This window comes from Pseudopodoces humilis, chromosome 7, assembly GCF_049639895.1.
Source record: "Pseudopodoces humilis isolate 2021_Gansu_Grassland_sample_001 chromosome 7, ASM4963989v1, whole genome shotgun sequence".
Lineage (NCBI taxonomy): Eukaryota > Metazoa > Chordata > Aves > Passeriformes > Paridae > Pseudopodoces > Pseudopodoces humilis.
The window spans coordinates 794,956-819,760 of NC_142206.1; the positions used below are offsets into that span (position 1 = coordinate 794,956).

Sequence of the window (24,805 nt, forward strand, 5' to 3'; positions counted from 1 at the left end):
CACGGCCCACGAGGGATCTGCAGCCGCTTGGAAAGTGCTTTGGCACGCTGGATTGATGGTCACTAGCCCGACAGCACGTGGTTTGAAGCTGGAGCTGCCTGGTGGTGCAGCACAAAGCCTCCCGAGCCCGTCAGTGTGGCGTAGGCACAGTCAGAATCAGTCAGAATCCAGTCGTTTCCCCACTGAGAGGATGAACCATTTTATTAATGGTGTGAAATTAAAACTAATGGACAAGAAAAGTGGGTTGGGGCTAATGACTCAACATCCTTACGACAATAATTGTATCTATCAACAAAAGCAGCCTTTGGAAAAAACAATAAATGAAGCTCTCAGAGTGGTACCAAATAGACTTTTCACTTTCATAAAGAGTGCAGAGCTGAAAGCTGTTTCCAAAGGGAAGAATTCCCATGTATTAGCATCAGCCCACTCTTTGCTGAGTAATCTGTTTCTATAAGCAAAAGAAAAAGAGCAATTCAAGGAGAATGCATTGTTTCTCTTTATAAATAGTTCCTGTAATCCTAATTTCACATTTAGTCCCATATGCTGCCTACTCTTGCTGATCTAAGTCCCCCTTTGTTCAGTAAGTTTCCTCACAGTTTGTGAAAGTACACATGTAAATCTTCTCAGATGAGCAGGCTGCCGACTTCTGCTGGAAGAAAACCATCACTTTGCTGATATTAAGTGTTTTTGGTAATTTTTGGTATTTTACACACTGGCATGCCACTATCTTTCTACTACTTTTTTTAGTACACTGAGTGTGGTAATTGAGGAGAAGGAAGTGCATCCAAATTCACTGTGTGATGCACTCACCTCAGGAAAAAACCATCATGTGCCTTCCACAGGTGCTCTGTGGCTGTGGCTGGACTGATCGTGTTATCCCTGCACAGATCCCAAAGCCAAATGGGAAACAGGGAGCTGGCAGTTAATAAATAGCTCAAATCCCAAGCAAAAAATGGTAAATTCAGTCTTAGGATAACAGAGCTAGTTTATATGAATGATAGGAAGGACATGGAAGCACTGCTGCATGGAAGTATTTGATAACCAGAAAAGCAAAGCATCAGAATTTCTTCCTGAAGTGTTCTCACAGTCAGAGAAAACCCCTTTTTTTTGTCATTTCGGTGGCAAATGCGAATGGCTGAATTAGTCTGACTGAGTTCTAAAGGAATACTTTAACCCAGAAATGGGCTGCTTCTCTCTCCTGTGCTCTTTCTTCTTAGAGGGAATAATTGCTGATAACTGGAACTTGTAACAAAAATACAATATAAAGTAATTTTAATCCAATGATTTCACCACTGGATGCTCTGTAAATTATTTACATTTTCATTCTTCAAATTGTGCTATATCCATTCCTCATAAAAAGCAATTATATATAAAGGGCCTGGAATAGATGCAGTGTTTTCCTGAAAGTAATACCATTTGAATGCCTTAGAGAATCAGAAAAATCCATACAGAATTACACATCACAGCTACAAAATCCACTGTGAATTTATTTGTAAATAAAAAATTTATTTAAATTCCTTTGTGTGCTTGACTTGTATAAACACTGCAAAGATACTTTCACTGCCAAAGTAGAAAGATAAAATCCTAGAGAAATTCAGGCTTCCCACCAATTCAATATTTATGTTATTCAGTGCAGAAAGAGCTTGGAAAATCTGGATGGGCAGGGTCAGGCAATCCAGCAGATGTGGAATGGGGTGTCTGGGGATGAGGCAGCCTCGATTCCCCAAGCTCCCATGGACAGCATCAGCAGGAGATGGAGCCCTCTCCTCCCCATCCTGCTCTTCCTCCCCGTGCTGGGACAGCATCAGCAGGAGATGGAGCCCTCTCCTCCCCATCCTGCTCTTCCTCCCCGTGCTGGGACAGCATCAGCAGGAGATGGAGCCCTCTCCTCCCCATCCTGCTCTTCCTCCCCGTGCTGGGACAGCAGCAGCAGGAGATGGAGCCCTCTCCTCCCCATCCTGCTCTTCCTCCCCGTGCTGGCTGTCTCCACAAGCTGCCTGGCAGGTGCTGGCAGCGCTGTCCCCCAGCAGCTGTGTGGGGCACAGGAGCTCCTCCGGTGTCTTCAGGAGCAGGCCTGGCTGTGCCTGGATTCTTGCCCTGCAGCTGACAGAGCTGTCTGGTCCCTGGGACATCTGGGAAGTCTCTGGGGCAGCTGGATTCCCCCGTTCCTAGCCAAGGATGTGCTCCCACGGCTGGGCCCTTGCAGCGCTCAGTCTCACGGCGCCGCGTGGTTCATGGCTCTGCCCCACGGAGCCTCAGCTGGCTCCCGAGAGATGCTCGTGTCCCCTGCTGGGAACAACCTCTGCCCCAGGAGCTGGTCACTGCTGGTGTGGGACTGTTGGTGGGTCAGAACAATCCCCCAAGTGCCCAGCCTGAGGTTTCCTCGCTGCAACTCAAGTTCTTCGCTTCGGATCCCATCCTTGGTAGGAACGGCCAAGAGCTGCTTCTCTGCCCTTACCTTTTCCTTATTTGAAAGTGGTTATCTTCTCACATCAGTTCTCTAAATTTAAACAAACCCAATTCCTTTCCTGGTAGGTCATGTTCTCTAGATCTGATAACTTTCTTCCTCTGGATCCTCTCCAGAGCTTTGGCGCTCCAGCTGCGGATTTGCACTGCTGAACAAAGCAGAAGAAAATCCCATGGGCCTGCAACTTTTCAAGCCTTCAGAGAAAATCTGCCATCTGCAAATTTAGAATTAGTTGGTTTGCACTCATCTGCTCATTGCCATCTTAATGTTTATAAAAAGCTTGTTGGATTCTTCAATCCATTGTTTTTACATAACTGAGGCTAAGATGGGATTGTTCACGATCTAAAAATATAATGTATTCTTAAAAGTGTCATTTACCCCTTCAGTGCTTGAAATCTCTACTTCAAGAATTAAGATTTTTTTTTTTTTCCCCTGAAAGACGTATTTCAGAAATGCTGATCTGGCTGTAGGAATGATTTGGTAGCAATCTGCATCTATCCACAGTGAGAAGATCAGTGTGGATAACAGCACTGGTGTTCAGTCTCAGAAATACCTGCACTTGATCCCCTTCCAGCAGACACAGTTTAGAACACTTGGGAGGCATAATGGGCTTTTTCCTCAGACAGCTCTCAGAACCAAGGCATGTTTGCTGTCATTCTTGATTCTTGTGTTCCTGTTCCAGTATCTGCAGAGCATTAATCCTTTCCCAGGGGTTGTCTGACAGCGCAGGGAAGGCACCATTCAGCACCCCTACACTGAAATTCAAGGAATTAAATTCATCAGACAAACAGAGGAAACGGCTTAACTTTTGGAAGACACTTGTAAAAATAAGACCCAGCTCTAGTGACTTTTGACAGACAGCATTCCCACGCTAGTTCATTGTGCAAATATTGAAGGTTATGGAAGGTATCGAGGATCTGCACTTGTAGGCTCCTGTGGGGAGCCATTGATCTCAGTTGTTGGTCTGTGAGCAGCAGCTTTCTGGGCAAGCCCAGGTTTGCATTGCTCGTAAAGTGAAAGGTGTAAGAGAATGTTTTGTGTAGGTAAAGAAGCCATTCCCTTGATAAGAAGTTGCAGGCTATCATTTGGTTTGAGTTAAACACACTGGTTTGGTCGGCTCTGACAACAGCTGGCCTTGTTTCTCTGAGATTTTAAAGTAATTTTTCAAGTTGCTGTAGTGAGTGAACATGATGACAGTAAGTCATATCTTGTAGCTGACCAAGCTGTCGTGAATGGCCTGGCTATAAAACATGTTTATAAAACCCTCTGTTGCCCTGATGGTTTCTCTGTTCCTGAGCGTGACACTGCGCTGTTTGATGGGGACACATACCTCCATCACGCAGAGAAAAAGTGTCTTAATGACTGCATGAGGAAAACAGATATATTTAGAACTGACTTAACTGCACAGAGTTACAACTGCAAGACAGATGCATTTGGTTTGCAGCTAAAAGAGTTTTATGCACAGGGGAAGCTGTCTTGAAATGTGTAAGGCTGCTGTTAAAAGGAAAACTCTGAAGAGAGACCACCTAAACTGCAGCAATGTGCTTTAAGCAACCTTAGAATGTACAACAAGGTGAGCCAAAACATTTATTTTTTCCATTTTTTTTCCTCTATTTTTTGTGGGTTTGCGGCTTTTTTTTTTTTTTTTTGGTTGGTTGGTTGGTTTTCTAGGTAGTGTTGATGTGTTTTAATTTTGTTAACAGAAAGTGCAAGCAGGGAATTGGTTCTCTGGAAGTTAACATGATAAAAAGCAAATACAGAACTCTTCAACTTGATCTGTCATGCATACAAGTGCTGATTTTGGCCAGGGGAGGTGGGGCTAATTGCCCCCAGGAGTTTAGCTCTTCCTCTGCTGAAAGCTGGCATTGCAAGATTTGGAGTTTGCTAATATAAAAGTAGGCTCACTTTGTAAAGTTTTTTATAAAATTAAATTGGATTGTAAGTCTCATTTTTCACTTGAGATTTATAGCTCATTAGAAATGTGCAAAAAAGCTCGTCTGTTGACAGCTTGTATTATTTTTGATAATCGTGTTGAACTCCAGCATAACAGGTCTGAAATTTTTCATCACAGTTGAGTCCTTAGAATTCAAGCTAAGGAGGAGGTGGAATTCCCTTTTGATACATAGAGCTGAGCTGGAAATGATTAACTGAGTTAGCTCATTTTATTCCTGAAGTAAGAGGGAGCCATTTAGCAGTTGTAATACAAGTTTTTTTCCTCCTTGGCCCTCTGGCTCGATCTGCAGTGTCAGCATTCACCAGAATGGAAATCACTGCAAATAACCTTTAACACGAGAGGTTTTCCTCCAGCAGGCTGCCCCACGCCCCTCTTGTACAGATGTGCTGCAAGGAACACTTGGTTATCTTACATTTTAGAGGCTGCAATAGTAGCTGTGAGTGCCTCAAGATGATATCCAAGTAGGTAAAGAGGAATGGGAAGGCAGATAGCGCCTTAGTGAAAATTCACCAGTAAACACAACGCAAGATATAACACGACTATCAAGTAACATTAATTACTGTAGAGCCTCACTGTGTTCCTTGTGCATTTTAATTATTATTTCAGCATAATGTAATAACAAGGGCTGGTTTATAAGATGATAATAGGACTTGAGGCTATGACTGTGGCAGGTTTTGTAAGCAGAGGGTGGTTGAGCTGAGCAGAAGCTGCCCGTGGCTGTGCTGGGCTTGGGCTCAGGGAGGGGAAGGATTTCCTGCTGTAGTCACCTTTGGAAAACAGAGCCAGTGATGTGTCCCACCCTGCGCTGTCTTCTGGTGAAATGCTCATCGTGGTTCGGTCACTTGAGGCCAATAAATCCCCCAGCAGCCATTTTCCTCTGCACTATTGCAATAAAACTGACCCCTCCCCCTAATTATCCCCATCAACATTCCATTTCCTCTCGTTCACCAAAGATTCCCCCTCTGTGTGAAGGCTCACGTGGACACGATTGATTTTGTCAGTAGTTTCCCAGTATTGCTGCGCTCATGCTTGGGCTAAATCTTGTGCACAGGGGGCTGAACTTCAGCCTTCTGAGGATTATGAAGGATGGGGTTTCACTATTTTACCAAGGTTTACATCTCCCTTTGTGTGATGACAACTTAAAAAACGCGGTGTGCGCTTTGGCCGGAGCTCCCACCCACCTCCACGTGTGTGGCTCCCTGTGAGCCCGTGTGTCCCTCATGGTCAGCTGTTAGAGGGTGTTTGGGGCAGTGCTTGGCCGGGCTCTTACGGGTGGGGAGGCACAAACACGTCGTAAGCCGTGCTGAAGTGTTCAAACCACTGCAGAGTCAAGAAATGCCTCTGCGTAGGGACAGCCAGGGAAAATGGAGCTCAAGAGAGCCCCTTCCACACACAGAGATCCCTCTGAGCTCCTGTTGGAGCCTGGAGAGGTGGAAATACCCTTGCTTTGGATGAGAAATGGCAGTGTTGGCTGGTGAGTCCCAGCCTGCAGCTCTGCTTTTTTGCTGGAGACCGTGGAGGGACCGGACCGTCAGGGTTTGGTGATCATGCAGCTGGGCAGCTGGGGTGAGGGCTGCTGTAAAGATTTCCTCTTTCAGGCACTTCTCCAGCCCAGAGGTGGATAGTCATGGGTGTCATGGCCTTCCACATGTACCCTCCCCTCCTTTCTCCGTGGGGTGAGTGCTGTTCTGCTGCTTTTCACCTGTTGTCTTACGTGTCCTGAGACCCCGGCGAGAGGCGTTACCAGCAGGAGGACAGAGCTGTGCACAAAGGAAAGCCCCTCTCTTCTGCCCATACAGAATAAAAATCTTACAGTTTAGGGGCTTTGAGTGTTTAGCCAGGAAAGTGGATTTTTAACTGTGTTTGCAGCTCGTGTGTGCATGTTTGAACACTCCCATCCACTCAGATCTGTTAGAGTCACCAAACTCCTTCTTTTTTCAAAATAAAACGGCATTATGCCTAGACATGTTGAGCCAAATCTGTTCCTGGTGTTATTTCACTGACTTCCCGAAGAATTACACCAGAGGTGAACGTGGTCTGGTAGAGCAGCTTTTTTGCCTGGAGCAAGTCTTTACAGCAGAGTTGTATTTCTCTGAAAAATATAAAAGGAACACTGACAGATCTGCAGCTCTGCTGGTGTGAGCAGGTGCAGCTATATTAAATTATTTCTTATTAAATTGATTCAGCAACTTGAAGCTTGTAATTTTTGTTCTGCTATGGTTCTGTGACAGAGACCTTTTAAATCAGGCAAAGCATATATCTTCTCTTGTAATTCCTTGCTCTGGTATTATCATTTTAAAGATTTCTTTTTGTATGTAGCTTGGCTTGATTCTGATTATATTATTTATATGGGTAAGATCTGAAAATTACAGCCTTTTCCATTTAATTACATTGAGCTGTGGCATCGCTGGTATAATTCCATTTAATCCACTGACATCCGGATGAATGCGAACAATAGTTTTTGCTTTTGTTTTTAGGTCCAAATGGTTTTAGGCTCTGGTGGTCACTGTGGCATAAATCGGTGTGCTTCCCTTCCAGCCAGTGGCAGTACACTGTTTTTTTATTTTATTTATTTTAAGGGTGCCAGTCTTCAGCCAGATGCAATGTGGCACTTTGACTATTTGTGAAAAATAATACTGATTTTCCATGCCCTCGTGTAATTGCACACAGAAAACGTTGTAGGGTTTGCCTTCCTGCAGCCTTACTGCTCCACCTGTGCTCGTTTGAGGTGGAATGGCTATTAATTTTTAAATGAACCATTTAACCATTAAATTAATGGTTATTAATTTTTCCCTTTTCCTGGGTGCCCCCCGTGCTGGCGTTACCGCCGGTGCCGCTCGGCCGCTGTTCCCCTCGCAGCAGGGGCGGGCAGAAACGTTAGCCTGGAGTTCCACGCCGCTAACGCCTCTTGGGCTTGGCTCTTTGTGTTGCAGGTTTATTCCCTTGAAGACTCCAGGCTTAGGCTTGGAGACCCCAGCCATCACCATTGAGCCCAGCAGCTGGAGCGGCAGCGAGAGTCCTGCCGAAGACATTGAAAGAATGAGTGATTCTGCAGATAAACCTATTGACAACGATGCAGAAGGTGTCTGGAGTCCTGACATTGAACAGAGCTTTCAGGAGGCTCTAGCAATCTATCCACCGTGTGGGAGGAGGAAAATCATCTTATCAGATGAAGGCAAAATGTATGGTAAGTGGTACGCGTTTAGCCTTTGGAAATAACCGTTCCAGCATGAGAACTGTAAAGCCCAGCTTGTTTCTACACAATGTTCCCGGTTCTGATTTTGGTTCTTTTGGAGTAAATCGTGATGAAATCTGTGAAGCTGGGAGAGCTCAGCTGAGCTGAGGAGGTGCTCAGGACTGTCCAGGCCAGCTCCTTCTCTGCTGGCACGAGGAAAGCAATATCGACACAGAATTGTCTCACTGGTTACCTTATGTAGTTGCCTTTGACAGGTTCTATGCTGTGGCTGGCTGCCGATATTTGAAGGAAGCATTTAAATGTGTCACTCCCTGGGAATAAAAACAATTAGGCATTTTTCTTGATTTTTCACTGAGTGGTGAAGACAGGGAGGTGCAGTCTGCGTGGTGGTGTGGCAGATTATGCAATACTGAACTGCAGAGTGATAAAGTTCTTGTTGCCTTCAGGAGCCTCCCCATGAGAGAGGCAGGTCAGGGGTGCTTTTCTGTCTTTTCTTTTTCTCTCACTGTTTTCCCCCTGGCTCTCAGTCAGGTGCCAACATTCCATGAACACACGGAGGGATGCTGGCTTCTCCCCGTGCTGCAGAGCTCCTGTCCCACGGCTCCGAGCTCCCCCCGGCTCCCTTCCTTTCTCTTTGCCCTCTTCCAAACTCCTCCTTGGGGCCACAGAGCCCTTCTGTGCCTGTGTGCCTGTGCCCAGGGGTGGGTGACAGTGCCCGGGGGTGGGTGGCAGTGCCCAGGGGTGGGTGGCAGTGCCCAGGGGTGGGTGACAGTGCCCAGGGGTGGATGACAGTGCCCCGAGGATGGGTGGCAGTGCCTGAGGATGGGTGGCAGTGTCCTGAGGATGGATGGTAGTGTCCTGAGGATGGGTGGCAATGTCCCAAGGATGGATGACAGTGCCCAAGGATGGGTGACAGTCCCCAAGGATGGGTGACAGTGCCCAGGGTTGGGTGGCCGTGCCCTGAGTATGGGTGGCAGTGTCCCAAGGATGGGTGGCAGTGCCCAGGGTTGGGTGGCCATGCCCTGAGGATGGATGGTAGTGTCCTGAGGATGGGTGGCAGTGTCCCAAGGATGGGTGGCAGTGCCCAGGGTTGGGTGGCCGTGCCCTGAGGATGGGTGGCAGTGCCTGAGGATGGCTGGCCATGCCCCAGGGATGCTCCCCTGTCCCTCTGCACTACCTGGCAGGGCAGAGCGGCCTGGCCCCGAGCAGATGGTGCCGCAGCTGCCGCCAGCTGTGCCCCAGCCGAGGTCACGGACACTGCCAGTGACCCCCCGCAGCTGCTGTGTCACCCCTGCGGCCACACCAAACGTCCTGTCCGGGAGAAAAACAACAAAGAGTCGGGATGAAGCGTCCCCGCTGCCCTCGGCAGAAAGCTCCGGGCTGGGGTGTTCGCTTTCCCCCTCCCTGTCCCGCACAGCCCCTGCCCAAGGGGATGAAACCTCGCCCGTCTCCCCCACTTCTGATTGCCTGTCTCCCCCTGTTCTGACTGCCCATCTCCCCCTGTTCTGACTGCCCATATCCCCCTGTTCTCACTGCCCATATCCCCCAGTTCTGATTGCCCATCTCCCCCAGTTCTGATTGCCCATATCCCCCTGTTCTCACTGCCCATATCCCCCTGTTCTGACTGCCCATATCCCCCTGTTCTGATTGCCCATATCCCCCTGTTCTCACTGCCCATATCCCCCTGTTCTCACTGCCCATATCCCCCTGTTCTGACTGCCCATCTCCCCCTGTTCTGATTGCCCATATCCCCCTGTTCTGACTGCCCATATCCCCCTGTTCTGGTTGCCCATATCCCCCTGCTCTGGTTGCCCATATCCCCCTGTTCTGATTGCCCATATCCCCCTGTTCTGGTTGCCCATCTCCCCCAGTTCTGGTTGCCCATCTCCCCCAGTTCTGGTTGCTCATCTCCCCCAGTTCTGGTTGCCCATCTCCCCCAGTTCTGGTTGCCCATATTCCCCTGTTCTGGTTGCCCATCTCCCCCAGTTCTGGTTGCTCATCTCCCCCAGTTCTGGTTGCCCATATTCCCCTGTTCTGGTTGCCCATATCCCCCAGTTCTGGTTGCCCATATTCCCCTGTTCTGGTTGCCCATATCCCCCAGTTCTGATCGCTTCTCAGTGCTGTTATTTCCCTTTGGGAAGGGAGGATGGTTTGCCTGATTAGGAGGTTGTGCTCCTCCTAGGAGTACAAACAGGCTTATTGAGTATTTCTGCTCTAAAGCCTTCCTTAGACTTCAGCAGCCCATAGGCCAAAATAAGGGTGGCTGCAATTATTATTTTTTAATCAGGATCCTTACAACCACACTAGTCACCCCTGAAATCTGCTTTTTTGGTGTTTTGAAGCATTTTTTTTTTTTGTGCCATTGTAAAAATTAAAGAAATTAACATTTTTATCTGACAATCACTGATTTTGTTTAATGGTTCCTAATCCTGAATGTTAACATTTGTTAAATTATATATGTGTAAGACTATTTGTGCATATCTAATTGCTGATTAATACTGGTAGCTAGCAACACCATGAGCATAGACACATCTCATATTTATGCTAATCCTAAATCAAATACAGTTAATTTTCAATCAGAAAAGGAGCTATGCATGCTGGATGCTGAAAACTTCACTTAAAAGTGTTGCCCTGGTTGAGTAGGAAAAAATGTGTTAGGAAGTGCAGGGTACTGTATGAGCAGAATTTACATCCTGACTTTGCAGTGGATGAACTCATGTTTTCATTCTTCAAACTCAGTGACTGCTTTGTAGTGTTGGAGGATTTATTGAAACCATGCTAGGTTTCTGAGGACTTTCTAATAGAGTCTTATGGCCCTGAGAGCATAATTGTTCTCCAAGGATTTTGAAATCAAAACAGTGTAAGTGTTTTACATTCTGTGTGGCATAATGAAAATAATTTAATGCCTTTTAGTGGCATACCAAGTTTATTTCACTTACAAGAGAGACATTGCATTATGGCCAAGCTTCCACAGTGTTGGAGGATATTGTAATGTGCTGGTAATTCATGGGTCGTGGAAGACAAAAGGTCAGGAGAGCACCATTTCATATTCTGACTGAAATTACCTTTAGATATAGGCAGCAGAACAAATCTGATCTTTAGGGAAGCAAATATAATGATCACTCTGTGTGGATTAAGTTAAGCAATTGTAGTTTTTGATCTTTGGAGGGAGACTTTGAGAAGAGCAGAGATTTTGCTTGAAGAAATACTGTAAGTCTGCCTTTGATTTAATGAGAGCTTTGCGACATTCATGTAAGCAAGCAGCCAGAGTTTCTTCACTGTTCTTTGTGGTGGTCTGAAAACCATCCTTAAATTGGCATTTCCAAGAGGTTTGTGTTCATCTGGCTGTGGGGACCCGGAGGATTGCTCAAGGAGGACTGAGGGCACTGGGATCCGGGGGTGAGGGGTGGCCACGGTGGCACCTGGGCGAGAGCGGGGTGGCTCGTGATGGGAGAGCTGCCCAGTGGCACTGAGGGACATCTGTGGCTTCTCCAGACAGCCTGAATCACTTCAGCTGCTCCCCACAGCTGAGGCCTCGGATGGAGGAGGCAAGGAAAGGAGAGGGTGTTTCCCTCTCCCCGTGCCTTCCCAAAAATGTAACTTAAGGCGTAAGAGGATGACGAGAACAAAAGGCTTTTGATCCCATCCCCACAGAAAAGGGTTGCAGGGGCCCCTGGCTGGGGAGAGGAAGGGGGATGTCCTAACATTTTTATTTTTGCCTTGGGGCATCCTCAGGCTGCAAAGACAAAACTGTGACCTGTGCAAGCCCAGCATTTCAGGCTGCTGCTGGCCCAGGGTTATGGCTCCTTGAAGAAAGCCTCAGAAAACAAAATGAAAGCTTAACGAAACTCTTGATTTTAAATTTATAGAAAATGATTGGGTAAGAAGCAAAGACGCTTCTTTTGGTTTGAATGGGCAAATTCCAGAAACTAGTTTTGAAATTTTTGAGAGAGAAAGGGAATGCACGGTAAAGCCAAGGGACATGTGAGAAGTTTCCTGCAGGAAAGCTCGATCCATCACTCCTTTTCCCTTTGTGAGTGAGGTTGTGAAGGTCTCACAGTGTTGGTTTTGCTCCTAGAACAGTATTGACTAAAAGTAAATAAAATTTTAAAGAGGTGAGGAGGGTATGAATGTGGAGGCTCGAAGGAGGATAGAGGAACAGAGTCATAAATTGAGGCTCACACTCTTTGTGGAAGCAGTCCAGCGGAGGAAAGACTGAGCTCTTAGACCCATTTTCATTTGTCTTGCCAAGGCTTTTTTCATCTGCACTGTTTCAAAAGGAGTACTGATCAAACACAAACACCATCCTCTGGTACAAAGCAGGGCACCCTATAATTTGTGTTCGGTCTCGGAGACCCGCTCCGATGAATTTGCGTGTCCTTGTTTATCCAGCTCACGGTAAAACTCCAGCCCATTAGAGGGCATTGGCTGTCCTGGCTTTGTGCTTTGTTCCCACTGTTGGTCTTCTGCTGCTGACAGTTTAGTGACTTGTAGCAATCCCTGTGAACTCACTTATTGGCAAGATGTTTGCCTGTGCTTGTCTTTGCTCCTGAGAGAGTGTTTTGGAAAAGATTACAGGAATGAGAGCTGCTGTGAAATGCAGCCCTACTTTTATTCCTGGTGTAACACTGAAGTCACTGGGGTTACCATGGGATTGGGTTTGGCTCCGTGTGCACATTTTCATCTTCTTTCCTTTTCTTTTTTTTGAAGTGTAGCTACAGCAAGATGTGGCTTTAGTGCAGCTCCAGGGACAAGCCAAAGTGCCATGAGTGCTAGCAAGTGGAATATGCCTGCAGACATTTTCTTATCAGCACTGCTGAGTTAGCCTCAATGTAGCAAAGGTGGCTTTTGCCTTTAAGAGAAGAAAATAATTTGATATTCATTTTTGAGACCTCTAAACATCTCTTCAGCTGCGAGTTTGCATTGGAGGTATTCATCTCTGCAACAAAAGTGCTTAGGAGTATGTAGTGATTATTAAAAGGAAGTTTTTTAGCATGTTTAGTGGTTTTACAGAGAAGAATGAGTACTAATTAACGTGAGAAGTTGCATAGCAGCCTTTCAGAACTGTGTATGTTTATTAGGTTATATGTAAAATCACTTGGCATGCACTGTTAAGGGAAAAGGATACTTCCATAAAAAATTCTGCTCAGATAATAGAATTTTTGTACAATGAGTAATGATAGTCTTCATTTCCAAAGCACCTTGTGTAAATTGGGTATTAAAATTGAACTTTGAACTAGAACATTGACAAAAGAAATCGTGTTCTGTGGGCTTGCCTGATTCTGTAGCTAACTGCCATTATTTGGTGTTTTTCTGGGTTTCTCTTAGGAAACCGTAAGGTAAATAGCTTTATGAAGAGTACAGGAGCATGTTACAAATTATTTTTACTATTGCTTTTAATTTTAAAACTTCCCTGCCTCCATAAAGACATTGTTACCTTATAAAGTTTCCACAGTGTTAAATATATTTGAATGTGAATAAGGTATTTGGAGTGATGAAATACCAGATGTGAAGTATCAGGTTTCATGTTTATTCATCTGTTCCTGCAATCATTGTACAAAGATACGCTCTTGTATTTTTTCTTTTTTTTTTCCCCCTCTCTTTTTTGTTCTCTTAGCAACATGCACCAAATGAGTGCAGTGGAGATGGGACTCGTATTCTGAAAGTTTTTTTAGGTTTTTTGGGTTTTTTAGGCTGTAAACAGATTGTCCAGAAGGACTCTGGCAGCGCTCGGTGTGCCGCGCCACGCGTGTCGCCCGTGCTGAGCCCCCGGCCAGCAGGGACAGGCAGCGAGGGCCAGGGAGACTCTGTCTGCTGGAAAAGTTACTTCTGAAATTGCCTGGGTTATGAGCAGCTCTGCCTGGGATCGTTCCTGCAACCTGGTGATGTTCTTGCAACATCAGCAGGCCTTGCTTGCGAGAGGGCAAGAGCTGGTTTAGTGAGCCCAGCCCCTGGAAAGGAGAGGTTGTTGGAGGAGCTCTGAAATGTGGGGGAGCAGGGTTTAATCTTTCTCCTTGGGCTTTCAAGAACAAATTGTCAGTGCTCTGAGATAAGGTGACAGACTCTTCGTTAAACAGAATTATTTTTTTCTGGTTTTGGGTTTTTTTCCCCTCTCTGCCATAACTTGCTTTTGTGAAGAGAAAAGCCAGGTGGGACAGTGAGAGCTGTGTGTGATGAGGATGTCAGCTCCTCCTTGGAGAGCAGGCCACAGCTGAAGGTGTCAGCAATGCTGTGGTACATGGAAGGCACCTGGCACAGCCATGGATGGAGTATTCCATTGGCTGGGTTGGGTCAGGAGGATGCTGCATTCCAAAGGAAATGGGAATGTATACTAGAAAGCTTTGCTGAAAAATTATGCATCTGAAAGAGCCAGCACCCTTTGAAAGGGATTTTTAGCACTTGGGCTTTGTCCTGTCTTTACTAAACATGTTCTCTCTTGTCACCCATGTAAAGGGGAGCTGTCAGAAAGTTGTTTATAGCCTGGCGGTGGCAAAGACAGCAGTGTGCCTGCTGCCCCAGTGCTCAGCAGGCACAGCTGAGGTACTGCCAGCATCAGCTCTTGCCTGAAGCTAAGTGGAAGCCACCAGGGCAGGTTCAGATCAGGCATTTGTCCACTTCAGAGTCGTTTAGTGGCTAATCCTATTTAAACAGCCATGCTAAACAGGGTAAGACTGTCTTTCCTTTATGACATTGTTCCTTTGCTAATGCCGTTGTTTAGAACTGACACACATTAACATGAGAGCACTGAAGTGATGCAACCTCACTGGAAGATCCAGGACACATTTGGGTGGTTGTTTAGTGTCATTTGTATGAGCTCGTTTTTCTCCCAGCACTGGTTTCTCAAGATGAACTTGTGATCCTGTAATTGCAGAACGGTTTTGCAGCTTTAAGAAATAGCTGTCGTGCTAGGAGCTAGTTAAAACAGTCTTGATCAGGCTGATGTAGTGTGTTAGTTTTCTGCAAAGTACTGGGAGATGGAGATAATTGAAAACCCTGCATGTAGATAGCATGGAAGGAAAATGGACTTGTTTATTTGATCTCATTCCGTGTCGAGCTGGGGTCGCTCCGAGGGCAAACACCTCCTTCAGGCAACCTGGGCACAGCTTGGGCTGCACTAGTAAGGCCCCCCTTGGGGGCTATGATGGGCTCTGAGGTTTGAGTTCTCTTCATGGGGACACTGTGAGACTCTGGTGGAAGTGTCTGCACTTGGGGCACCAGCTGAGTTACGTGCCACAGGCGTGAGTGGGGCGCTGACCCTCATCCCCAGTGAAGGGCTGGGGATGGGGATATCCATGCTGACACTCCTTCTGGGCACCCTCAGGGGAGCAGAGAGGTGAGGAAACACAGGAATTGTTTTGTGAAGAGAGAGACTTGGACAGTGCAGGGAGCATCGTCCAGCAACAGGAAAAAATAAAATATTGATCAGAAATTGAGCCCGTAGGTGCCAGCAGCATCACCATGGCTTGCACCAGCAGAGAGTGCTGGATTTGGGGAGTCCAAGGTGCCTGTTCAAGATGGACTAGGGGCCAGTGTGATGAGTGGTGAAAACCAGACATCTGAGCCCTGCTGGAAGGGAAGGTTCATCCCAATGTTCCCGCTGTTCCCTTAGGGGGTTTGCCCTGTGTAGGTGTGATAACAAATGACACTGCGGGGAACAAGGAGCAGTGGGAACACAAAGAAATTTCTGGGGACATGCAGTCTCATGGGAAATAGGTTTGTGTCCCACCCCACACCTCACAGGGGTGATCCTGGGCTAACTGTTGGAGAGTAAATGCTGTGGTGGTTGTGACATGAGTCTTACACAATTCCCCAAGGGCGTGCTATTCAGAACTAGTATGTATCTTATCTGAATCTTATGGGGATTTCCTAACAGATGCATGAAGGATTTTTTTTTTTTTCTATTTTTTTCTATTTTTTTTGGTGGTGCCCTTGAGAAGTTGCATTAATACCATTGTATAATATTTTCCTAGCCTACAAACAATTCCGTGTGAGGCTCTTGGTCTGGAACATCAGACAGAAACACTTCAGGCTCTGGGCTTCCAGATGATTCAAGTCTGGAATTTGAGTTGAAGAAATTAGACACTAATGGATTAACAGTTTACAGACTTCCAGTAGAAGTAATGGTTTAGTTGGTAGAGAAATGCTCCTCTGCAGTTTTTCTGGTTTTGTTCTAGGCATGCAAAGTCTTTGCATTGTTTGACTGAAGAACATGTTTTTGTAAGCAAAAATAATACAAATTGGGGATATGAATGCCCTAATTCCAGTTCACTCTTTTAAACACAGAGAAGTGGCATGGCTTGTAAAACTTGTAAAAGGGATGGCAATGCATCCCAAACTCTGGAGGGAATTGGAACCCTGAGAGGGCACTGCACGCTGTGGGAGCTGCTGGGATGTCAGTCAAACACCATCACAGTTTTACCTACAGGGTGCTCAGGCACTGTGAACAGGAGCTGTGGTCACCCCTCCCCTTGTCTGCTGTGAGGAGTCAGTGTCATTATCACAACTGCTTAATTACAGCCTCCCCACCACACCTTCTCCAGCCAGGTCACACCTCCTGAGCAGGCTCAGCACTTCATACCTGTGCTGAGACCTCCCTGCTGCCTCCAAGGGGGCAGTCAGCTTGCCAGGGGTTACCAGGTGTCCAGACCTTCCAAAAAGATCAGCTCCTTCTTTGGTTGGCCTCCTTGGAGGAGGGGGACCCAACAGGCAGGGGTGCACTTGGCTTGGGCTGAGTCTTGGTTTGTCTGCAGGAAACCATATCACCCTTGATGCCTGACAGTTCTGGGGGCAGCAGCACAGAAAACATGCCTGGAGGTGCTGGGGAGCACGTTCCAGCAATCTGTGTGGAAGTAGGTGAGGCAGAGTATGCCAAGTTTGCATATAATAAAGAAAATGCTTTTCCAGTTTGCCCAATCATTGCAGCAGAGCTAAAACATCTGAAGCTTATTTGCCTGAAGCTGCTTCGCTTTTTCTTACTTCTACCTTAATGTCAGCTGGTGTTTGGTTAGCATGGAAAAGACAAGGATTGATTAAATAGAAATCATGGTTTAAGTTGTGTTTTTTGTCATGCTAGCAGTGCAAGTGAGTAGGGAACACAGACGAGAAATCTTCAGCTGCTTGGATTGAGCACCAGTTTTACCCCTAAACTAGCAGGTAACACTGCTGGCCTGGACACTGAGAAAAGGAAAATGTTAGCCCAGCTGGGTCCCAGCTTCAGGGGCTCGGGGACAGCAGGCTGGGGATAGTTGACAACTAATAATTTTCCATAGTGAAAGTAGTCTTTGGATCATTTTAGCAGGTGCTTCACGTGGGCCTGGTGAGTTCAGCATTTCATGTTTTGAAGGAGAATTGCATTTTCATTTGTTCAGTCCTGACAGCAGCAAACCTTTCAGCACACTTAATGGTGAAAGAAGAGTTTACTAATAGCTGTGTATAAATACATTCACGTACATATATATGTGCAAATAGGTTTGTGTACGTGAACAAAACATCTTCCAGCCAATTAGATGTATTTATGGGTCCTCAACCAGGAGCTTTATACACAAGGAATTGGCTACCTCTTGGCTGGGACCTTGCTTTGCTTTGGCAACTGCAAGCAGCCTCCCGTGAGAGCGCTCTGCGAAGAAATAGTGTGATTCATATTTGTAGTGTTATTAGGCAGGCATGTAGGCATATATTTAGATAGGTGAGGTATGCAGGCACACATTGTGTGCTGCATATTTAGGCTGCACGGGGTATTTTTAGCTGCAGGAGGCCCAATCAGCGGCGTGCTGAGGAGAATTGCTGTAAGGGATAGCGCACGGAGGAGCCGCCCGCAGAATTTTCCATCCTGCCAGGCACTGGAGCTGCATTGCTGGGTGGCCAGAGGAGTGCCATTAACAGGTGGGACAGCTCCCAGAGCCCTTTGGCCTGGCTGCCCCGAAGGCTCTGGGTCTCTCTCAGCCCCCAGCTGGGAGCAGCTGTCCCAGGGTCCAGCCTCCCACCGGCCCCACGCACGCAGAGCTGCTGGGGACGGGCTGGAGCTGTGTGTGAGGCCAGCACAGCGCTCAGCCCTGGGGAAGAGAGATGCACTAGGGCTGGAAATACTGAGCAAAAATTAAAATGAGGTAAAATAGCCATTAAAAAGCCACTTCTGTTAAAATTACGAGGCAGGAAGTTATAAAAGCTGCCCTTGCCCAATGAAGAAAAGCAGCCTGGAGGGACTAAATAACTTATCTGATGTCATCAGGGGTTTTAGGGCAGAGCTGGGAATGGAGCCCTCTTCCCCCCAGTGCCATCCAAGCTTTGATGCTGAAGGGGGTCCTTTCACAGCTTATCCAGTGACCCATGGGGAGTTTAGGGCAAATCCATGTTCCTGCACCACATCCTGTGTGTGGGGAGAGCAGGCTGCATCTTCTGGACAGGAAAATCTCTGCAGAATGTGACCAGGATGCCTTTGCCTTGCTCCTCTAATAAGGGAGTTGACTAAATGCCTTTACTACTACTACTACTATTATTATTATTATTATTATTATTATTATTATTATTATTATTATTATTATTATTATTATTATTATTATTATTTTTATTATTATTATTATTGTTGTTGTTTTGTTGTTGTTGTTGTTGTTATTATTATTATTATTATTATTATTATTATTATTATTATTATTACTATTAGTGTTACTGTTAGTATTAGTATTTTGCTTAATACAGTTGTTCCTTGAAACCAAACAAGAACAGGTCCTCGAGGTGCTGTGTACAAGTAATGGAGAGCCACAAGAGTCCAAGATTTATATGGAGAAGAGAGAGAGAAAGGGAAACTGAGGCAATATTTAGCCCCATATGGATGCTCCGTGAGATGATGTGGTCCCTCTACAGAATAAGAGAGAGGCTGCTGAAAATAGGATGATTTCATTTGTTCATAAACAGCATTATTCAAGGAACAAAAAAGTATGTGGCCTTATCCAAAGAAATAATCTAAGAGGTCTTTACTCTGTGCCAAACTAAAATTCTGCTATTTAATTACCGATTTAGAAAATATCTTGGGCTCAATTTCCTCCTCAGTCAGACTGTTATAAATGTAATGGAATTGTTAAAGATTTATGGCAGTATAACTGAAGGCAGAATTGGGTCCCTTATGTTTAAAACTTAGTTTGCCACAGAAGTAATAATTCCTGTTTTCTAGGCAAGAGTTTAAGAATTTTGCAGACCTCTGTTTCTGTGAAAGAAATACGAACTCCAGTACTGTGGGTGAGTGATTAATGCTGGAGGGGATGTCTAGGGGCAATCAGAATTGGCTGGTGTGGAAAATCCATGTGCAATTCAGATTTAGGATCTGTTTGCAGATGCCTCATAATTTTAAATGTCAAAAAAACCCCCAAACCTTAGGCCTTCATGTAGTAAATTAATATACTGTGTGTTCAGTGTGCAGCAGGCTTTGCTGAAGTAATACCCTCATATGAGGTGTGAACTCATCCCATTCCCCTTAGTAAGGACCTGAAAATTGATTGTGGCTCTTTACATCCTGACAGCATCTAAATCCTGTTACAAAAATTCCCAGTTTAGTTTTTATTTAAATCACGTGTGTAATGACTTGAAAAGGAAAAATGCTGCTGTATTTATTCAGACCTAAGGAAATCTTGTGTTAGTGCAGATCTGTTTTACCCACTGGCTTGTCATCTCTAAAGGAAGGGTCTTTCTAATGGGCTCTTTATTGTTTTTCCCAGCTTCCACTTAGGAGAAGAGCTGATCTTTGGGTGTTTTCAGAGGTGAGTTAGGCTACCCTGTTTGGTCTGGCCCCAGCACAGCGTGTGCAAGCCCTGGCCACCCAACAGGCTGAGTGGTCTGGGGGAGCCCTGGTCCTTCCTGGGGTGCTGCTGTGACCCCAGGAACACACTCTGGGAGCTGGAAACGTGCTGCTCTGGGATTTATGGCTTTCTGACAAGTGGATGCTTTTTCTGTAGGCCCTGCATTGTGTTGTAGGCACTGAAAGGAGTTACAGCATCAAAACAAAACCAAAATATGATCCCTTGAAAATGATGTCATTTGGTATCTGTTCAGAACAGCCAGTTTTATTTAAATACAGTATTTAGGTCCAAGGTGCGTTTTTAGGAGCTCTGTTTAGGAATGGATTAAAGAGTTAATTATTCTAATTTTCCCCCCAATTTCTCTACTTTCTCGGTGTGGGGGCATGAGGGTTGTGATCAGTTCATCACACACCTTTGCTTCATCTCCTTCCTCCTCAGGGGGAGGGCTCATCACACTCATCCCCTGCTCCAGTGGGGGGGACACAATTCTCCATGAACTTCTCCAAAGTGGTTCTTCCCACGGGCAGAAGTCCTTCCTGAACTTCACAGGGTTCAGTCCTTCAGGAGCAGGCTGCTCCAGCGTGGGGGTCACGAGTCCTGCCCACAAACCTGCTCCAGCACGGGCTTCTCCTGGGCTCCCAGCCTCCTTCAGGCATGCACCTGCTCGATGCCATCCTCATGGTGGATCTCAGCATCCCCTGCCCTCCCTGTGCTCAGGGCAATCTCAGCATCCCCAGGGGCTGGGCAGGGGCTCAGGGCAATCTCAGCATCCCCAGGGGCTGGGCAGGGGCTCAGGGCAATCTCAGCATCCCCAGGGGCTGGGCAGGGGCTCAGGGCAATCTCAGCATCCCCAGGGGCTGGGCAGGGGCTCAGGGCAATCTCAGCCCCAGCGCCTGGAGCCCCTCCTGCCCCTCCTGCACTGACCTGGGGCTCTGCAGGGCTGTTCCTCTCACACATCTCACTCCTCTCTTTGGCTGCAGCTGCCCAGGGTTGTTCCCTCTCTCCTGAAGCTGTTCTCTCAGGAGCAGTAGCCCTGTCACTGATGGACCAGCAGAAGGGCTGGCTGGCCTTGGCTCTGTCAGATGTTGAGGGCAGTTCCTGGCAGCTCCTCACAGCAGCCACCCCTGCAGCCCCTCACTGCCCAAACCTGGCCATGCAAACCCTGTCCTCTGTGCAAACAGTAGCTCTGAATGAACATAAAACAGTTCAATCTTTAGTACAGTCCCGGCTTGATGCATTGATTCATGGTGACTTTTAAGTATGGGTTTTGTTTGTTTTTTTAAATGCTGATAAGTTGTTACCTAAAAATTAGTTGAAATTTAAAGGAATAAACCCCCCCTGTTGTCACTGAGGTATTCTGCAGCCTAAGCAAAGGCTCAGGTATTCCAGATATGATAGATGTGCAGATTGCATAAGACATTCTGCATTGCTTGCTCTAAGATACAGAGTCCTGTCTGCCCTTAAACCCTTTGTTCTCTTGGCTGAATGCAGTTAATTAGCAACCGTCTCCATGGCAACTGCCTCATAGTACAAAAACATTGTCTCGTTTTTGCAGTTTAGCTTATCACACTGTTTACCTGAAGGGCTTTTCACTGCGTTGAGTCTCATTTGAGTTGGCTACATGCCTGCTCACGGAAGTGAATTGTCAAGATAGAAAAACACCATGGCAGCGAGATGCTGAACAGGGCCCTGTGTGTGGAACCAAAAACATTAAAAAAGTCCCGTGGAAACAAAAGTTGAAGTTTGCAGTGATTCATGTCCAGCTTTAAGGCGTGTGACCTGCCAGGGATATAGTGCTGATTAAAATACTGCCGTACTCCTGGGCCTGTTTTAGACTGCCCTTGCCTGTAACATCCCCTCAAACCCCTGACCCTCACAGACCCTCATCCAGGGCCATCAGGAAGCTTCCTCCCTCCCAGCCTGGGCTCTTGCAGGCAGCTCCATCCTTCAGGAGGATGCTGCTGTCCCCTGGCCAGCCGTGTCCATCACTGGAATCCATTTGCCTTCATATTCACAACATTTCAAGGGAAACCCGTGAGCGGTGGTTCCATATGATAAATCAGTTGGGAAGGGCAGAGAAAGATCTGTTGTGGTCATATAATATACTGGAGATTTAGATTTATTCATGCCAGCCATCACAGTGGTGTTAAAATCCCTGCTGTGTACTCACACGACTCGGGCAGTTACAACGGGCTCAGATTTGTACTAATATGACTTTGTTGGTGTAGGATGACATATTTAAATCATGTTTGAACTTCAGACAGAGGTGTGTCCACGTATTCATGTGTAGAGGCTTGCTGGAAGGTGTGAGTGTGTCACTGCAATGACAGTGAAATTTAACTGGTGTCTCAATGCAACATTTGTGCCTGGCCTGACACCAGGATGGTACTGCATGAGAGGCCACGTGAGAAGAACTGTTTCCTTGTTCATTAATGCTTGATTTGTTGTGGTTTGTTTGTTGTCTTTTTTGTTTTCCTTTTTTTTTTTTTCCCCCTTAGTTGGGAGTAGTGTGGATGAGAGGCTGATCGAGACTGGGGTTATTCTCATTTTATCCTGGGCAGACCAGAAAGCAGAATTTGTCATTCAGCCAGGTCACCATGCATGGCTTCCCTTTCCCTTTCCCTTTCCCTTTCCCTTTCCCTTTCCCTTTCCCTTTCCCTTTCCCTTTCCCTTTCCCTTTCCCTTTCCCTTTCCCTTTCCCTTTCCCTTTCCCTTTCCCTTTCCCTTTCCCTTTCCCTTTCCCTTTCCCTTTCCCTTTCCCTTTCCCTTTCCCTTTCCCTTTCCCTTTCCCTTTCCCTTTCCCTTTCCCTTTCCCTTTCCCTTCCCTTTCCCAGGGACATTTCCAGCTGGCAGATCCATTTTCCCTGCCAGCCCTGCATGGCACCTGGGGCTGCTGGATCTCCATGAGCATCCTTTGTTCCACAGGAGGTGTTTGAAGCTCACCCTGCAGACATGAGGAGGTGTTCTCCCTTTCTCCTGTGGAGCTCCTGGCTGACAGAGGGCCGTTCCCTGCTCCCCCTGCCCCACATGGAGCACGCTGTGAGCAGTGTTTGGATTCCAGCAGGGCTGGGAGTCTGCAGGCAGGATAAAGGCTGTGTTGTAGTGGGGTTGTGCTCACAGGATGAGACAGTCTCTGCTCCAGCTGTTGATGCTCTGCTTTGGGGCCGCAGTGTGAGGAGTCAGCACAGGGACAGCAGAGAGGGACAGGAGGTGCTGCAGAAGAGAGGACACCCTCGCTCACACGGCTCATTTATCTGTCTCAGGGAGTTTGGATGGTGTCTGCTGCACTTGCAGCTGTAGAGCTGAATAAAATGCTTTTATTTTTTGCTGCTCATCCCCACAGCCAGCAGGTGTGGGGGAGCAGGAGGGCTTGGGACGGGAAGGGGAGGTGGGCAGAGCGACTGGAGGAGGTGCCAGACCAAAGGGTGGGTGAGGCTGGCGACAAAAGGGCTGCTCAAGTGGGGGGAAAAATTCAGCTTGATAAATGACCTCAGTGTTTGTCCAGAGCAAGCTGCCTGCACCTTCAGGCTGTGCTGGTCCTCTTGGCCACTGGCACGGGTGAAACAAGAGATGCTTGAAGTCAATCCCCCGCGTCCTCCGAGTGTGTGAGGCTGTTTGCTCACACTCAGGGATCCTCCACGAGCTCCGTCTGTGTGGAAACCACAGAGTGTCCAAACTGTCGGGGTGTTTTCCAGCTTTTAGAAAGGTGCTTAGCCTTGTCAGCACCTTTGAATCCGCATCTCCTGAAGCCAGACCTGCTAGGCACCCTCAGGGGTCCAGGAATGGCAAACTCTAATGGCCTGGAAAAGCCTGCTAGAACTTGACGTTATTTAATTAGCTTAAAGTAGAGCTTGGCAGATGGCAAAACAGTGGAAAGGACCTCCCTTTATAAAAATATGGGCCACATCCTTGGCTTGTATAAACTGGCAGAGCTCCACTGAAATAGATGTTCAGCTTCTGTCAATTAGCAGGGAAGAGAAAAAACTTCTGGAAACTGGAAAAACAGCTATAAGACCACAGAAATATCAGTGGGGTTCAGGTACAGAAGTTGGTTTCAATGCTTTAAAGACTGATCCACTCCCAAAGCAACTGTATCTTTTACAGTCTTGTTTTTGTTGATGTGCAGTTCAGAGCAAGAATTTTTGGCTTGCCTTTCCAAAGCTGCATTAAGTCTGCACATCTTGCAGCAGTGGGACGTACCCTGTGCTGGTTTCTGCAAGTCATTCACTTATGAAAGCGAGACATCAATAATTCATTCTAGTAAAGCCAGCTTCTAGAGCTGTGTAAATTCATCTATTATGTGAAAACCCTAACCAACTTGAACTAAGTTTTTTCGATGCACAGAACTTTGATTGAAAGTTGTGAGCTCACCTCAATCTTTTCCAGTGAAAATTCATGCTCAGATGAAATCTCCCATATGTTTCAAAGCTGTTGTGTTCTTGCACGTTAATGTTTGCCGTTAATTGCTTGGATTCTTTTTTTTATATTATTTGTCTGTATTTAATTGGAAACATGAAAACAAAGCCTGAACGACGAAGCTGACTGCTCACTTGTCCCATTTCACAGTATCAACCTGACAGATTCATTAGAACTCTGAAAGAATCAGGTCAGAATTGGAAGTGAACTGAACTTGCTGTGTTCACAATCTGCTTTCAGACTGGCTTTTCTGTACCTGCTCGTTTTTCTTTGTATTGAACCATCTGTGTAATTTAAGGAGCTACTGCAGGTTAACCCCATACTATAGGACATTGTGAGGCCCCAGAGTTCACTGGCTCCAAGCTGCAGACTAGGTGCAGGAATATAAGCAGCAAGGAGGAAAGCTGACTTTAAATACTGCAGGAGAGGGATTTGAGATATTGTTTCAGGCTGCTGAAGTTGTGCCCTGCAAACACTTGTGAAGTCACGTTTCTGGAGCTGAGCCAGGCTGTCCCTGCTCCCACCCAGCGGGCACGAGGTGCTGCAGGCAGGGTTTGCAGGAGGAGAAGCTGGGAGAGAAGCTGTGTCTGCTGCAGCACTGCTGGCCATGCCTGCTGGCTGTGCCTTCTTGGCTGTTTTCTGTTGATCTCTGGTTTATTTGTGTGGTTTCGCATCGCCACGCGGCGTTTCGCCTCCGCGTTCCGTGGGTCACGAGCTCTACGGGCTTTTCTGTTCCTTCCGAGCTGTCAGTGCTCACCTGGGCACCCCATCCCTGCTGCCACCGCCCCATCCCACCCTGGGGACCAGCCTGAGCTTCTTCTCCCGGCTGTGGATGTGCCCAGGCTGTGCTGTGGCCAGCCCCGTCCTCAGCAGCTGTGACAAGTGTCCGAGCCCCGGGCAAGGATGGGGTGACCACGGGTGGGAGCTTCCCAGCCCTGTGTGTGACCCCAGGGCAGCCAAGGAAGGAAAGGTGGGGTGCCCCT

The 24,805-nt window shown here is 46.9% G+C and overlaps 1 protein-coding gene across 5 annotated transcripts in view; it reads left to right on the forward strand.

The window, feature by feature from the left end:
- TEAD1 (TEA domain transcription factor 1) overlaps positions 1-24,805 on the forward strand; it is a 151,159-nt gene that overhangs the window by 43,927 nt on the left and 82,427 nt on the right. For all 5 annotated transcript variants that reach the window (XM_088057544.1, XM_014260235.2, XM_088057545.1 and 2 more), the window contains exon 3: positions 7,355-7,608. In XM_088057544.1, the coding sequence (XP_087913670.1) occupies positions 7,461-7,608 (148 nt within the window). In that variant the 5' untranslated portion in view covers positions 7,355-7,460. The remainder of the gene's footprint in view (positions 1-7,354; positions 7,609-24,805) is intronic.